The sequence below is a fragment of the Thalassophryne amazonica genome, chromosome 1 (assembly GCF_902500255.1).
Source record: "Thalassophryne amazonica chromosome 1, fThaAma1.1, whole genome shotgun sequence".
NCBI classification, from domain to species: domain Eukaryota; kingdom Metazoa; phylum Chordata; class Actinopteri; order Batrachoidiformes; family Batrachoididae; genus Thalassophryne; species Thalassophryne amazonica.
Genome location: NC_047103.1, coordinates 162,139,019 through 162,155,198, shown reverse-complemented (window position 1 = coordinate 162,155,198; position 16,180 = coordinate 162,139,019). Strand labels below are relative to the sequence as shown.

Sequence of the window (16,180 nt, the reverse complement as noted above, 5' to 3'; positions counted from 1 at the left end):
TTGATCAGGATATGTCATTCAATGCGCATATTAAACAAATATGTAGGACTACTTTTTTGCATTTGCGCAATATCTCTAAAATGAGAAAGGTCTTGTCTCAGAGTGATGCTGAAAAACTAATTCATGCATTTATTTCCTCTAGGCTGGACTATTGTAATTCATTATTATCAGGTTGTCCTAAAAGTTCCCTAAAAAGCCTTCAGTTAATTCAAAATGCTGCAGCTAGAGTACTGACGGGGACTAGAAGGAGAGAGCATATTTCACCCATATTGGCCTCTCTTCATTGGCTTCCTGTTAATTCTAGAATTTAAAATTCTTCTTCTTACTTATAAGGTTTTGAATAATCAGGTCCCATCTTATCTTAGGGACCTCATAGTACCATATCACCCCAATAGAGGGCTTTGCTCTCAGATTGCAGGCTTACTTGTAGTTCCTATGGTTTGTAAGAGTAGAATGGGAGGCAGAGCCTTCAGCTTTCAGGCTCCTCTCCTGTGGAACCAGCTCCCAATTCAGATCAGGGAGACAGACACCCTCTCTACTTTTAAGATTAGGCTTAAAACTTTCCTTTTTGCTAAAGCTTATAGTTAGGGCTGGATCAGGTGACCCTGAACCATCCCTTAGTTATGCTGCTATAGACTTAGACTGCTGGGGGGTTCCCATGATGCACTGAGTGTTTCTTTCTCTTTTTGCTCTGTATGCACCACTCTGCATTTAATCATTAGTGATTGATCTCTGCTCCCCTCCACAGCATGTCTTTTTCCTGGTTCTCTCCCTCAGCCCCAACCAGTCCCAGCAGAAGACTGCCCCTCCCTGAGCCTGGTTCTGCTGGAGGTTTCTTCCTGTTAAAAGGGAGTTTTTCCTTCCCACTGTCGCCAAGTGCTTGCTCACAGGGGGTCGTTTTGACCATTGGGGTTTTTACGTAATTATTGTATGGCCTTGCCTTACAATATAAAGCGCCTTGGGGCAACTGTTTGTTGTGATTTGGCGCTATATAAATAAAATTGATTTGATTTGATTTTTTGATTTTGATTTGATTTGATTTGACAAGACCGAAGTGAATTTTCTACATGCAGCATTGTATTGAGCAGATGAAAACCACTTCGCTGCTCCACTGTCCATCAGGCTTACTGCACTTTTGCATGTCAGTCTTGCATTTCTGTCCTGCACTATGCTTTCCATCACATTTTACAATTTCTGATCAGACGCTTTTGAATTTAGTGTTTGCATCTACAGTCCGATGGAAACAATAGGGCATCTGATCAGTCTGAGGGAGCTGCGGAGGGTGGAGATGGTATTTATGATAGTGATGGTGGGCGGAAAAGTTGTCTGGTCGAAGCAAAGAGTGTGGCAATTGTGTCTTCGGGTTTGGAGACAGGGCAGCAGTGTCGCGGTTGGTAAAAAGGGATTCTTGTGACAGACATGAGACGGGGCGGATCGCCACGTCTACCAGAGGTCAGAGTGCGCACTCGGTCACCCTGCATCTCAACCAATAATGCTTGATGGGTGGCAATTAAGTATTCAGACAACCATTAGAAGATGAGTGGGGATGGAGTGTCACAGTGTGTGAGAGAGACGTTTTTGGCAGTGGGGAATTACCCAAATTGTGGGCCAGAATGATCCACATTTGTAGTATTCAGAAAAACACAGCATCTCTTTAGAACTGTGAAGCTTCATTGTGGGTGTGTCACAATTATGTGTCATTATAGTCTGAAGCTGACCCAGAACCATGACTGAAATGAGATTTTTCAGTGATGCCATTTTTGTTTTACTTTATTTAGCCTTTCGTTGTGATTGCCTGAGATAAGTCTGAAATAAGTCTTTTCCAGAGAGAGTTGTCATTGACTGTTTGTCCAAAGTCTAGAATTCTGGAAGTCTAAATTCTACAGTTTGAACTGTGTATAAGGCAGCTTCTGTCATGTGCTTATCTAGTTTTGTCATGTGCATTTCCAATTAGGTAAAGTTACACATCAAAAACATCCATGTGAACCGCTGGCATAAAAAAAAGTTGTGCATTAATCAAACTTCTTGTGGGATTTCACCCTAAATGATGGAAATGTGACGCAACCGGACAAATGCAAGTCACTTGGTATTTTACATGCGACCATTTTTCAGATGATGACTATGAGATTATGCAGTCATTAAATAGTTCCATTTCTGATTTTGAGATAATGGAACAAAAGGAACACAGGATATGTAGCTGGATGAGATATACAGTAAAACTCGAATTTTGTCTGTTAAAGTCAAAACCAGCTATATGTACAGTGAGGCAAATAAGTATTTGATCCACTGTCGATTTTGCACGTTTTCACACCTACAGATAATGTAGAGGTCTGTAATTTTTATCGTAGGTGCACTTCAACTGTGAGAGACAGAATCTAAAAAAAAAATCTGAAAATCATATTGTATGATTTTTAAATAATTAATTTGCATTTAGAAATAAGTATTTGATCCACTAGAAAAACAGACCTTAATATTTGGTACAGAAACCTTTGTTTGCAGTTCCAGAGCTCAGATGTTTCCTGTAGTTCTAGACCAAGTTTGCACACTGCAGCAGGGATTTTGGTCCACTCCTCCATACAGATCTTCTCCAGATCTTTCAGGTTTGGAGTTTCAGCTCCCTCCAAAGATTTTCTGTTGAGTTCAGGTCTGGAGACTGGCCAGGCCACTCCAGGACCTTGAAATGCTTCTTACGGATCCCCTCCTTAGTTGCCCTGGCTGTGTGTTTGGGGTCATTGTCATGTTGGAAGACCCAGCCAAGACCCATCTTCAATGCTCTTACTGAGGGAAGGAGGTTGTTTGCCAAAATCTTGAGATACATGACCCCATCCATCCTCCCTTCAATACGGTGCAGGCGTCCTGTCCTCTTTGCAGAAAAGCAACCCCAAAATGATGTTTCCACCCCGATGCTTTGCGGTTGGGATGGTGCTCTTGGGGTTGTTCTCATCCTCTAAACATGGTGAGTGGATTTGATACAAAAAAGCTCTGTTTTGGTCTCATCTGACCACATGACCTTCTCCCATGGCTCCTCTGGATCATCCATATGGTCACTAGTGAACTTCAAACGGGCCTGGACATGTGCTGGCTTGAGGAGGGGGACCTTGCTGCCTTAAACCATGACGGCGTCATGTGTTACTAATGTAATCTTTGTGACTTTATAAAGCGGGCAAAGTCTGTTATATGTATGTAATGGATTGATTACAGTCAGGAGTCACCAAACGATCTATGGGGAATCATCAGCACCAATTAGATCTACCTATTTCCTTGATTAAACACCTGACCTTGAATAGGATCCTGCCTCATTTAATGGCTCATTTGAAAAAAATAAATGCCTGCCTTAAAAATGCGCCGGGCATAATGTGCATTAAAAAGATTACAATTGGTTGGTACACTTATTACAATTTACAATTACAATTACAATTTACCACAGGAACAGTGGCTTTTTCTGGATCAGTTTGTCCCCCAACAAACTCCACTTCTTTATACAATCATCAACCTCCAAACCAACAGTACGGTATGTGCACTTTCTCTCCATGAATTGTGAGTCATATTTGCAGACTTTTCTGCCAAACGTATTTGATCAATGATCAAATTGTAATCAGCAACCGCATTGCAAAAATGTTTAAAATATGATGGGAGAGGACGGAGTGAAACTGGAAAAGTGAGAAATCACAGTCCTTGCAATCTCCATCATTTCAACCGGGCTACTGAGAGGGTTTACAGCCACTCAGAGGGCTCTGATCTAAAGCGGTTGTCTTTGGTTTGCTACATCCGGTTATATGTGTCAAACTTAACACCATATTACAGTTCAGGCAGTATTTTGTTAATAATCGTCGACCCTGAATAAAAATTGGCTCTGAATAAAGGCCTGCCTTGTTTAGGCGCTGGGTCTGAGCATGGTTTGAAAAAAATAAAAGCCTGAGCTTTTAATCAAGGAAATACAGTATATAATATATAATCAAGCAGATGATAGCCACGTTTCTTCCCCAGACAAGTCCAGCATTATTTACAGATGGGTGGGCTGAAGAAAATACAGATGACATAGATGGCATGACTTGGAATCGAACCCAGGCCTACGTATTGGTAGCCCCACCTCCTTATCCCACTGTGAGACCTGCTGGACACCCAGGATGCGGTACGAATCAAATTAAGTTTTAATGCTGATGCCAAGAGTTTCTTATTGGATGAGGATAAAGTCAGATTGGTGCATGCTTTTTGTCCTCCAGGGGGCGGATGTAACTAATGGTTGGGGGGTCGGGCGGAAGTCTTGAGGATTTAGGATGTGTTGAATGCACGTCCACACATGGGAGGTCCAGGCGCACACTTCCCCCCGGAAAATTTTAAAACTCCATAGCCGTTTTCCTGCATTTTAACACAGTCTAGGAAGCCAAATACTAATTTGCTAGTCATGAATTTTTAATACACAGTTTTGTTTTTTATTGTAAACACAGGACATTTAAGGACTGTGATTTCAGTCAAATGAGCTGAGGTGTGCACTGTACTAACTAATTGTGCATGCACAATTAGTGCATATTCCCATTTTTTTTATCATAGCTTCGGTCAGTTGCTTAAGGAACACACACACACACACACACACACACATCTAAACCCCCACTGTCCTCATGTCTGAAACCTCTGGAGGAGTCCTTTTATCTCAGGAAGATATTTCAGCATGTTTAAACTGGCACTTTGGCTCAGCTCGGGCTTTTGGGACGGACTGTCAGCTTCAGCCTCTTGGAGACCTTCATGAACTTCTTTCCCATGAACATTTGACACTTATTTCCTTCCTCTGCCACCTCCTATCCATCTGTCTCTCACACACGCACTGGCAGTATCTCTTTTTTTCCACCAGTAAAACAGGCGTTGCGGTTCCATGTTGGAAAACACCGACATGCCAGTTAATCCTCTGTAACAGAATACATGAGGTCATTGTTGTTCGTTGATGCCCTCTGGACTGTGAAACATTGCCGTGTGTTGTTCTGGTCCAGCTAACATGGACAAATGGGTCAGTGGGGACGCAGGAACGGGGCAAGAAGCCAGGAGCAGCCATCTGGTTTTGGATAACGATGGAGTTTGTAAGCCGGGTTCCCACGTTTGGAAGTCAATGCCAGCTTCCATCTGTGCTCTGGAGAACAGCTGAGCTGGAAGAACAGCTGACTGATCTCTGACTTCCAGCCAAAGTGATGAAGAGCTTCACAGTCTGCACCAGAGCTCGGCTTGAAATTCAATTATGTCGTAAACCTTTGAATTTAATTCCCGTCCACCAGTAAGGCCGTGTTTGCAACCAAGGGTCAGTTCGTTACCAGGATTCCTCAAAAATGGAGTTTCACAAAGCTTGGGGAACACATTTGGTCTTCCATTCACTGGAGACATGTTTCTGAAACAAACAGCTGAAACTGAAAAACAGCTCGTTTTATCCATTTTGCTGGTAAACTCCATCATTTAAATACAAATTTGTTCTCCACAGTGATTTGACTGGAAAGTCAAAGTCAAAAATCCAATACCAAAACTGTAAAATTCAGGCTATTTTCTAAATGTAGGTCTTGGCGAAATTCTATTGTACCTGCATTAATTCTATTCTATGTGCAGTAATGGTAAATGTCCACCAGGTGAAGATATTGCTCTATTTCCATAACCTTGAGACACAATGACGACCAACCTGTTGCTTGTAGTAGTAGATGTTCTTTGGGTGTCAAAATCCAGCCCCTCGTCCGCGTTGTGACACCTGGATAATGGATCTAGTAGGGGATTACCTGTTGGGGTGAAATATGTTGAGGACCTTGTGTGCCCAGTGGCTGCTACAGTAACCAGGGCTTGATTAAGGATCTGTCAAGGAGCATGTGTTTGTCAGCATGTAACAACATTTCCACACACACAGGTGTCTCTTCATCGATCCTGGGTCTAGATATCCCGTTTGGGAATTGATCAAGAGACTATCTTCCTCACCACTAAGGGATTGCCACAACCGAGATGTTCTTTGACACACCAGCGCAAATGATATCATACCAACTACTTACAATCCTGAGTTTTAAAGTCTAGATATTACAAATCTGATAGTAATTAACCATGTAATTTAACAAATGAGGGACTTTGCTGATATTTTGTGATTTACTGATCAGTAATGTCCTTAATGATTTCCTTGGCAGTGTTTGCCATTGTACTGGATCAAGACGAAGATCCAGGCTTTCACTAACTTGTTTCTGTTTGTGATGAAGGTGCTGAAGTTGTAGCGATATTCGCTTGTCTTTGCAGTGGCATTCGTGTCTCTGGTTGCTTGGCCTTTGAGATGGAGAGAAGCCTGGGAAGAGCTTTTGGAGTCATGAGGTCAGAGTACAGGGGTGTTTGGTGACCTTGTGACTCTTCAGAACAGCATTAAGCAAGATGCTTATTCCAAATACACAGCTCTAAAAATTTACACTGGTCTTAGCGCAGTGATACAGCATCACTTTCTGTTCAGTTTCAGAGTAAAAAGCCAAAGAAAGTATCCGTCTGTTTTCCCGCCACTTAATCTGTTTTCTCAGCATTCTGTAATTGATGTTTGGTCTGGAGCAAAGATTCCGTGTCAGCCATGACATGCCAGAACAACGAGTCAGTACACAAATACCTTCTCAGCGAGAACGTCGGTCAGGGGTTTGATCCCAGCTTGTGGGTTTATTTATTTATTTCATTTTCTTATATTTGCATGAGTTTCATCCTGCAGGTCAAAGACACGTGTTCATCACATTGGCAGTGATGGTTGTGTGATTTGTGAATGCAGCAGCAAGATAGACTTTAAAGCTACAGTATGCAGGATTTAGGTGCGTCTATTAGCATAAATGGAACATAGCATTCATAATCATGTAGTCATTAATGTATAATTACCTGCAGCAATGAATAAATGTGCTTAGAATGAGCCCTTCATATCAGCGTGGGAAGGGGTCCTCTCATGGAGACCACCATGTTGCACCACCTTGTTGATACAGTAGCCCAAATGGGACAAACTTACTTCACCTTTTGCATTTTGCAGCACCGATGGAAGACTGAAAAAAAGAGAAGTAGTCATTGCTTGTCAATACACTGCCTGTTGGTTGGTAGCGTAGGTTAACAAGTTTGACACCCTCATTTTTGTGAAACTGAGGAGTGTCCATGTTGCTGAATCTCCATCACCAAAGATGAAAGAAAATGAAAACATGAAGGTTGACAAAACTGTGACACATGATATAATGTAATTGACAACCTCACCAATAGATGACACTATATCAATCAATCAATCAATCAATCAATCAGTTTTTTTATATAGGGCCAAATCACAACAAACAGTTGCCCCAAGGCGCTTTATATTGTAAGGCAAGGCCATACAATAATTATGTAAAACCCCAACGGTCAAACGACCCCCTGTGAGCAAGCACTTGGCTACAGTGGGAAGGAAAAACTCCCTTTTAACAGGAAGAAACCTCCAGCAGAACCAGGCTCAGGGAGGGGCAGTCTTCTGCTGGGGCTGGTTGGGGCTGAGGGAGAGAACCAGGAAAAAGACATGCTGTGGAGGGGAGCAGAGAGGGGAGGGGAGGGGAGCATATCTAACACACTGTAGCTTTAAAATACATTTTCACACAGGTAAAGTGTAATAACACAACGCTAAAATACCTGCCACCATAGGAGCGTAAAAATAGGAAACAGATTGTGACCTTTTGGCCTCTTAACATAGGTCAAGGTTAGCCATCTTTGAACTTGTCCAAGGTCTGTGTCTCAAGAATGGTCCCTGTGAATTTGAAGACCCTGGCAGTAATAGGACTGGAGTTATGCTGAGCACAGACAGACAGACAGACAGATGGACAGACAGGTGCAAAGTCTTCTCAATATCCAATGGCCATCTTTTAGCCTCGGATAAAAATTATATATATTCCCACATCATAAATGATATTTTTCTGCCAGTGTTGATGTATTTTGTCCCTCATCTAAACAGTCTGGAGACATTTGTATAGTCTGTTTATTTCATGTGATAAACACTGATTTGTCCTGTTGCAAGAGATCAAACTGACAGATATCCTTTCCTAAATTACAATCCTTTGTTTGTCCCCTGTGTGTATGACAGCGCTGCTTTAAGACATTTTAATCTGCAGAGTTTGGGAAACTTGGTGCTTTCCGCTCCCTTGTGCCCCTTTAATCCACAAACCCTGATTTGTGGTCAGTTTCTCTGGAGGGTCTGAGATGACACATCAGCCTCAGGAGACCAGTGGGTGGATTTGTACCGCCAACCTCCAAAAGTTTCTCCTTCCTGGTGCCGAGTTATGAGAATGAAATGTTCATTCCCAGAACTGCTGCTTAATTTTGTTTCTGCAAATAATTTGCCAACTTGCATAACAGCGTTTGTCATGAATAAATTCATCCGTTTTATTCTTTAAACGTACTGACCATTGACTGGGTTTTTCCTTAAGAGTTCAAATTCAAAACAGCGTCCCCTATTGCACTGAAGAAGCTCTGCATTAAATATTAAAATGCAACAAAAAATATGCGGTGAGCAAACACCAGCTTTTGAATGTTTCTTTTCAAACAGGTTGTAATTTACTGATCTTTTCTATCATTTTATTAGATTCTAATTTTAAACGTGCACAGGTTTTGAGGTCCATTAAACTTAAAAAAAAATGAAATGCTGCTCAATGTCACCAGTTTTCACCTTTAAAGGGTGATTCTTAGACTACGGGCACTTATTATGTCCTTTGATCATATGAAAAACAGAAAAAAAGGGGACATTTCACACTTTTATAGTTATCTTTACAATGAAAGTGTGTTAAGAAATTTGTTCTAGTAGTCTATGATGACTTTTTCACCTTTTTTCAGCATTATTATATGCAAATATTGCCGTTTTGTGCTTGTCCCACACCCAGACTTTTGATCTTCAATGATAAAAATGAATGGTAAAAAAAAAACGTTTTTTTAATGTTTTAAAATATCTCTGAATAAAATATCAGTAAAATAATCAAAACATAATTGGGGTATTCAATGTCATACAACTGTTGTGATTTTTTTAAACAAAATGTAGTTGTCCCACACTATTGCCGTATTTTCCACCACAACACTGTAATGTCCCTTTAAACAGTTTGTATGAAACATTGTTTGGGTAGTTTCTATGGAGATAAACAGTGACATCAGAGCACATGTATATAGCACCAAATCACAACAAACAGTTGCCCCAAGGCACTTTATATTGTAAGGCAATGGTGTGGTGGAAATTACATTTACAAGGCCAATAGTGCCCGTAGTTAAAGAATCACCCTAAAATGTTTTAATGAGGTCGTGTCCAGCAATTTTTTAAAAAGAAAATCAGGCTGCATTTAATTGGATTTTATTTACTGAGTGACTGCCAGCAGGTGCCTTTGTAGCCACAAAAATAAATTAAGATAAAACATTAGTTATATATTTATTTAAAAATCATTTCTAGGTTATTAATTAAAAAAATATTATGTGTAGTTCTATGTATCTTTAATTACATGCAAATAATAAAAGTAAATCTCACAATTGATTTCTGTTGGAACAGGAGTTTGTAAACATTTCAGGTTTGTCTGTGTGTGTGTTTATTCATTTTTTCTTAAAAAATGAGTGTGCCTAAAACGTTTTCACAGTATTAAATACACTAAATGCTCGTGATGTTACACACAAATGCTAACAATACCTGCTGTGGAAGATCACTTTTTTTTTTTTTTTTTGGTCAGATGATAACTAAAAACCTCTTCCTGACGTTCTGATAAATACTGACAAACTGAAATTAAAGGTTCTTCTGATGAACTTGTTTCATATCGAACGTTCATCTTACTCATGTCATCCATATCAGTACGTGAAAGCAAAGTTTCTTCAAAATTGTTCTTCAGTCTGCTGATCCGTCTTTCTCCATTTCCCCTGCAGAGGAGAGCGGCGTCTCTTTGCTCCAGCTGATTGGTGACCCACCACCAGAAGAGGTCATCATGGACTACGGGCCGGGCAGGACCACAGCCTACATCTTCACCCCTGCTGTGCTGTCAGGTCAGCCGGCTCTGGCTTACGTCCCCAACCCTTTCTACCGCCACTTCTCTCTGGTCTTCTACCTCAAACCCACCACCAGCACCTCCTCCGTCCTCTTCTCCATTACCGATGGACCTCAGAGTATCATGTACATCGGTGTCAAGCTCAGCGAGGTCAAGTCCGGCCGCCAGAAGGTGCAATTCTTCTACACCGAGCCCGACTCCGAGTCCTCATATGAGGCGGCGAGCTTTGACGTGCCGAGCCTGGTGGACAGCTGGACCCGCTTCTCTCTGTCTATCTTCGAGGACCAGGTGTCTTTCTACCAGGGCTGTGAGTCCGAGCCTCAGGTGGTGACGTTCGAGCGCTCGCCAGACCCCATGGAGCTGGACGTCGGGGCGGGGATATTCGTGGGTCAGGCAGGAGGAGCTGATGGGGACAAGTTCCAGGTAATGTTTGGACAAGAGGATTCAGGTTGATTTGAGCAGCAGATTGGGTTCACTTTGGGGCTGAGACTCTTAAAACCTGTTCGGAAACCAACTACCTGCTTTTTAATTCTCCAACTCGTTGAATCAGAGAAGATGTCATACTTTTGGTTTTGGGACGTTTAGCATACAAAAAGGTAAGACACTGCTTTCGGGATGTGAAAATTTAGTCTTAATTTCCATTAGTTAGTACATTTGACTGGCCCCTGTGTCTGTCTGGAGATAGATCTCAGCAGGCGTTCCACTGGATGTGTTGTGATGTTTCTATCAATCCCTGTTGTGAGTGATGTTAGTAACTATTCATGTCTTGATGTGTGTTGCAAAAATTACTATTTTAAAAGTGGGCATGATACCAATTTATCGGGAAAACCTTTCAAAAACCACACTAATGTATGTGTCCGCCTGAGTTTTTACTGCCATTATCTGACCACTTGTTGGTATTGCAGCTGAGAAATCATTTGCCCAGTCTGGATAAAAATATCAATTATGAACTGGCAACAGAGTCATTGAATCCTGACTCTGAACATCGGGTGAATACCCGTGTTGTCGTAGAGTACGACAGTGTTGATGATCATCACGCACCATACAAATATTTAAAAAACAAAAAGCTTTTGTTGAAGCTTTTGCAATGGAACAACTCCATCACTGTTTCTGCAGCGCCCCCTGATGGCCACACTCAGAAGGGGTGTGTGCCACCAATATGTTTGGTCCACCCCCCGTCAAGGACGCCTCACACACTGGAAGTGGGTCTAGTTCCAACCCCTGCACTTTATGTAGGAATCTTGGGTTGTTAACCTGTATTCTGCCCCCATCTGGAAATTTTGTGGAATTACATCTGAAACACCAAAGCACCTAATCCTGTCAGATCTCAGAAGCTTAGCAGTGCGGGATCTGGTTAGTACTTGGATGGGAGACCTCTTTGGAACACCGGCGGCTGTGTGTATTTCTCAAGGTAAAACTGGAGTTGCATCAGGAAGGGCATCCAGCGTAAAATTTGTGCCAAATTTCTTCATTTTTATTTATTTTTCATTTGTATAGCGCCAAATCACAACAGAGTTGCCTCAAGGCGCTTCACACAAGTAATGTCTAATCTTACTAACCCCCAGAGCAACAGTGGTAAGGAAAAACTCTCTCAGAGGAAGAAACCTCAAGCAGACCAGACTCAGAGGGGTGACCCTCTGCTTGGGCCATGCTACAGACACAAATTACTAAACAATTCACAAAACAAACATACAGGAAATGCTGCCAAATACCAATGCGGATCTGGCTGTATGCACTGTGGCGACCCTGAACAAAACGGGAGCAGTTTAAGGCTGTTAGCATGCCTTATCCTGTTCAAACTCGTACTATGCACCGGAATACGATTTTGTTGTTCCGTGTAGTGCCACCGTCTGGTGATTTAGTGAAATTACAGATGAGTTTTTTAGTTTACCAGGCAGAAACACCATTCTAACTCCTGCTGGTTGTTTGAGGGTTCCAGTCGTGGACAGGAATCAGAGCTAATCGGTTACTTTCGTCAAACATTTTGAAAAAAACAAAATATGTGTAGTTTGCTTCTTAGTTCATTTAAACACAGATTTCCACATCACTGTGTGAATTCAGTACTCCTCAGACTCATATATTTTAGGTGTTTAATAACAAACTATCCAGTTTCACAGAGTTTATGTTTTAGTGACTATAGATGAGTGAACTGCTGTTTTCTGAGTGTAAACTCAAGGGCAGCAGAGGAAATACTGAAGTGATGAAGAGACGATTGTTGGTCACATTTTTGAGGGGAATTAATGAAAAACAGGCGTGAATATTCCGGCTAACGTCCCATCAGGGACGTGCAGATGCCAGCGTAGTCCACTGTGAGCTAACGGAGCAGGTGTGTCTGCACGTGCACTCCTGACCTCGACGTCAGGTCACATCTCCATCCCAAGTAAATCTAGTACTTAACCTCTCTCACCTTTGACCTCTGACCTTAAGTTTACAAGAAGGATCCAGATGACTACATTTGGTGATCACATAGCTTTTGAAGAAGATGACAAAAACGTTATTTTTGACACGTTCCTGTGATTATTCATCCAAAATAACATTTTTGTGGTCACATGATCAGAAGGTTCAAAGGATTCTCCATGGTCTGTTCTCATGACGTCCATAAAAATCCCCAAAAGCAGCTGATACATGTGTGAACGGTTTCTCTCTTATTTCACACGTTTTGGCAACAGGAAGCTCACCGCCAACCCTGCGACTTGTCATCACAGCGAGTGTGTGTCTGTGTGTGTGTGTGTTCAGGGTGAGATTGTGGATCTGAAACTAGTGGGAGATCCTCGGGCAGCAGAGCGATTGTGTGAAGACGAAGACGACTCCGACTCCGTGAGTATTCAGCTGTTTGACATCTCAGATAAAGTTTGTGTTAAAATACTTTTGATTATGTGATTTTTTTTTTTTTTTTTTTTAATTTTCTTTCCTCAGGCTTCGGGAGACTTTGGCAGCGGTGAAGGCGACGGGAGGCAGAGTGGACACACAGTGCAGGTCATTGTGATCATCCTCAGAAATTAAACTTCTGCACAGTCCAGTTTGCCGCTGAAATCATTCACATTTAAAAATACACAATAAAATGTTTTTCATGTAGCTTTAAATGAATACTGATGTATGACACAAACATATCATTAAAATTAAAACAAAATTACATGCTACACACGTATTTAAAATATGTGCAGTTACAGGTTTTCTTTAAGACGCGTTACGAATGTCATAGTTGCGTCATCACATTCCTGACATTCTTAACGTGACTTAATGCATCTGAATAGGTTTCTTAAGAGTGCGTGTTGGTGTGTGATATTTGTGATTTTCGTGGAGCATGTTTTTGGCTGTCAAAAAATCTTCCACGAATATCACGCACCACCCTCATTTCATCTCATGTCGTGGAGGTCGCAACTCAGCGTGTTGATCCGTCTTGATTTGTGGTGATCCTTAATAGAGTGTGACAGCGTTCTTCTCTGACGTGCGCACAATTAAACCCTGCTGCACCGCATTCAGTTTTATTGCTGCAGTATGCTGAAGAAGGACAGTGACGCCAAGTTGGCTAAAAGTCTTGTTCCAGTGCTCCTCAGCCTGCTCATGCAGGTGTTCCACCTGCTGCTGTGCCTGATGTTTGGGAAAACGAGACGAGAGCTGCGTGGAGCCACACATCTGGCTCTCTCCATCTCCTCCTCCTTTCTGTGCCACTCCATGGCACAAAGCCCAACTAAGCATGCAGTCACAAAGTTCTTCTGCTGTGGATTTTGAGGAGCAAACTGGAGTGATCCAAATTGTTCAGTAACTGACGGTTGGATGAATATGGGTGTGCGTGTGTGGAGACAATTCACCTCATTCACAATGTGACAGAACCTAACGACGGAACATTATTCTTGAACGTGCGTAATGGTTCCTGATAATTCTCCAGCAACATGTGCCATTAATCATAATGCGTGGTAACAGGTTGCAACAGTTCCTGAGGACACCTAACGCCTCTGCCTCAAATCATCACATTCGTGATCATCGGCCAAGAATGTATACTTCGTGGCTTCATGCTTTATATAACTGAAACATTATTTTCATTTTGATCGGGGGTGGTTCTGTTATTTTATTTCATTTTTTCACCTCTCCTCCTCTCTTCTGACTTGAACATAATGATTTTTGGGTTCCAGACCAGCAAGTTTCTGGAGCTGGAAATTTCACAAATATAACAGAATGCTAAAATACCTTCAGCCGTGTGACCATAAAAATAGGAAAAGGAATGTGACCTTTTGACCTTTTAAAATAGGTCAAGGTTAGCCATCTTTGAACTTATCCAAGGTCTGTCACCCAAGAATGGTCCCTGTGAATTTGAAGACCCTGGCAGTAATAGGACTGGATTACAGATGGACGGATGGACGCAACGTCCTCACAATACCCGATGACCATATTTTGGCCTCGGGTAAAAATAACTGACTTGCTCATATTTTGTCTCCAGAAAAGTTGTAAAATTCATGAGGCTGGTGTTGAAGTGCTGCTTCTCAACATATGTTATGTTTGGTCTTTATCATTTAACGAAAAATATGAAAACACTAACTGTCAAATTAAACTGTGGGGGAGGGGCTTAGGGTGTGGCTTGCTCTAAAAGTGAAATAAACACAAATCATAAAACAGAAAAATTTAATTATGTCAAACACATGAAAAAAACTGACATTTCAGTAAATTACTTTAAAAAAGTGTTAAACCAACAGCTGCTCACAGCAGCATTTAACATTAAAAAAGTGATGAGTTCAGCATTTAGATTAATTGATAAATGGTCAATAATTGTACGTACATTGCAAAAACTTTACATGTGATTTTTCAGTAAATTTCAGTAATGGTCCCCCGTGATGAAATTCAGTTTGTATTTTAAGATTTCAATACTTGAAAATGGGATAAAAATGCAGCTATTAGCAGATTCACCCCAAATGTAAAAGTTGTTTAACTCATATTACAGGTTGAATTGTTTGAGAACATATAACACAGTTCTGATACGGTGCATAAAAAGTTTCTGTTCTTCTGTTTTTGCATCCAGGCCACGCCTCCATCACTGCGCCCGGTAGCCGAACCCCCGCTGACATCCTCAGAAAACGTCCTGATTGAGGAAACAGGTAAAAGCCCACTTTTATTTTCCATCACTGGAATTTTTTACGGCTGGAAACAGACCCGACGCAGATTCTGATCGAAGCCAAACACAATAACGAAACTCTCATGGAAGTTTTTTTTTTTTTTTTAATCAAACAACAACTGGTGCCAAAGAAGCTTCGTGCTGCTGTAAATATGCACACAGCAACACGTGTCTGGACATGAAGATTGGCCGAGTTTTCCTGCACTGGTTCAAGTGTCCTGTAACTCTTTAGCTCCCCCTGGTGGTTGTTGAAGAAGAAGCACATTTGTGGTTGATGACCAGGAGCTATAAATTCTTCAAATATCGACTAGAATTTTAATTTGGGGGGATTTAGACATTGGAGACGCTTGCTAAAATGTCAAAAATGTCCCTGCTATGTTAACATAGCTCTGAGACTTGTTAACATAAGTGGGGTGTCCTGTAAAAAGGCACCCTTCTAACTCAGAAAAGGACCCCCAAAGGGGGGTGGGGGGTGCATGGCTGCTGAAGTAGGTGGGTGAGCTGAGATGGTCATATCCTGGGTTCCACTGTATTGCAATGTGCATTTGAAGATTATAATTTTGGGGGGATTTAAAGATCCCATCAAGAATATTTAGACTTTGCAGATTCACTAAAATGTCAAAAATGTCCCTAAATCTAAAAGGTAAAAACTAACAGTCCATTTAAAGTCCAAATTCTGGTCCAGATTCAGAAGAAAAAGCCTGAGCAGTTTTATAAATCAGTCAACCAATATGTTAGAAATGACAAAATTGTGAAGAACAAAATTACAGTATTGTTTTGCATCATGTTGGCAGCACTGGCTCCATGTCGCCCTCTGCAGGCCCAGTAGAGGACAGCAGGTAAAGTTGTGTATGTGTCACACCTGTGTTTAGATATCAAGAATTACCTGCCAATGGTGAACCAGCGGCCTGGACCACCAGGCCCCAGAGGTGGGTTTCTCCATCTTACGTGCATCTAGCAGAAAAGCAGATTAGTGCCACTGCACGGAGTGAACGTTGGGCTTCTGGCTGCTGGCTGTGTGTCACTGAATGTGTCTCCTGTTGTTGCTCTTTGGGCTTGTCGGTGAAGGGTGGTCAAA

At 41.6% G+C, this 16,180-nt stretch overlaps 1 protein-coding gene across 7 annotated transcripts in view; it reads left to right on the top strand.

Annotated features, from left to right (window-relative positions):
* The window catches only part of LOC117517175 (collagen alpha-1(XVIII) chain-like), a 114,937-nt gene that overhangs the window by 61,256 nt on the left and 37,501 nt on the right, over window positions 1-16,180 (top strand). For 6 of the 7 annotated variants that reach the window (XM_034178146.1, XM_034178152.1, XM_034178138.1 and 3 more), the window contains 5 exons: window positions 9,877-10,418; window positions 12,732-12,812; window positions 12,912-12,971; window positions 15,010-15,085; window positions 15,975-16,031. In XM_034178146.1, coding sequence (XP_034034037.1) covers window positions 9,877-10,418; window positions 12,732-12,812; window positions 12,912-12,971; window positions 15,010-15,085; window positions 15,975-16,031 — 816 coding nt within the window. The remainder of the gene's footprint in view (window positions 1-9,876; window positions 10,419-12,731; window positions 12,813-12,911; window positions 12,972-15,009; window positions 15,086-15,974; window positions 16,032-16,180) is intronic. The other variant, XM_034178129.1, reaches the window with a different exon arrangement.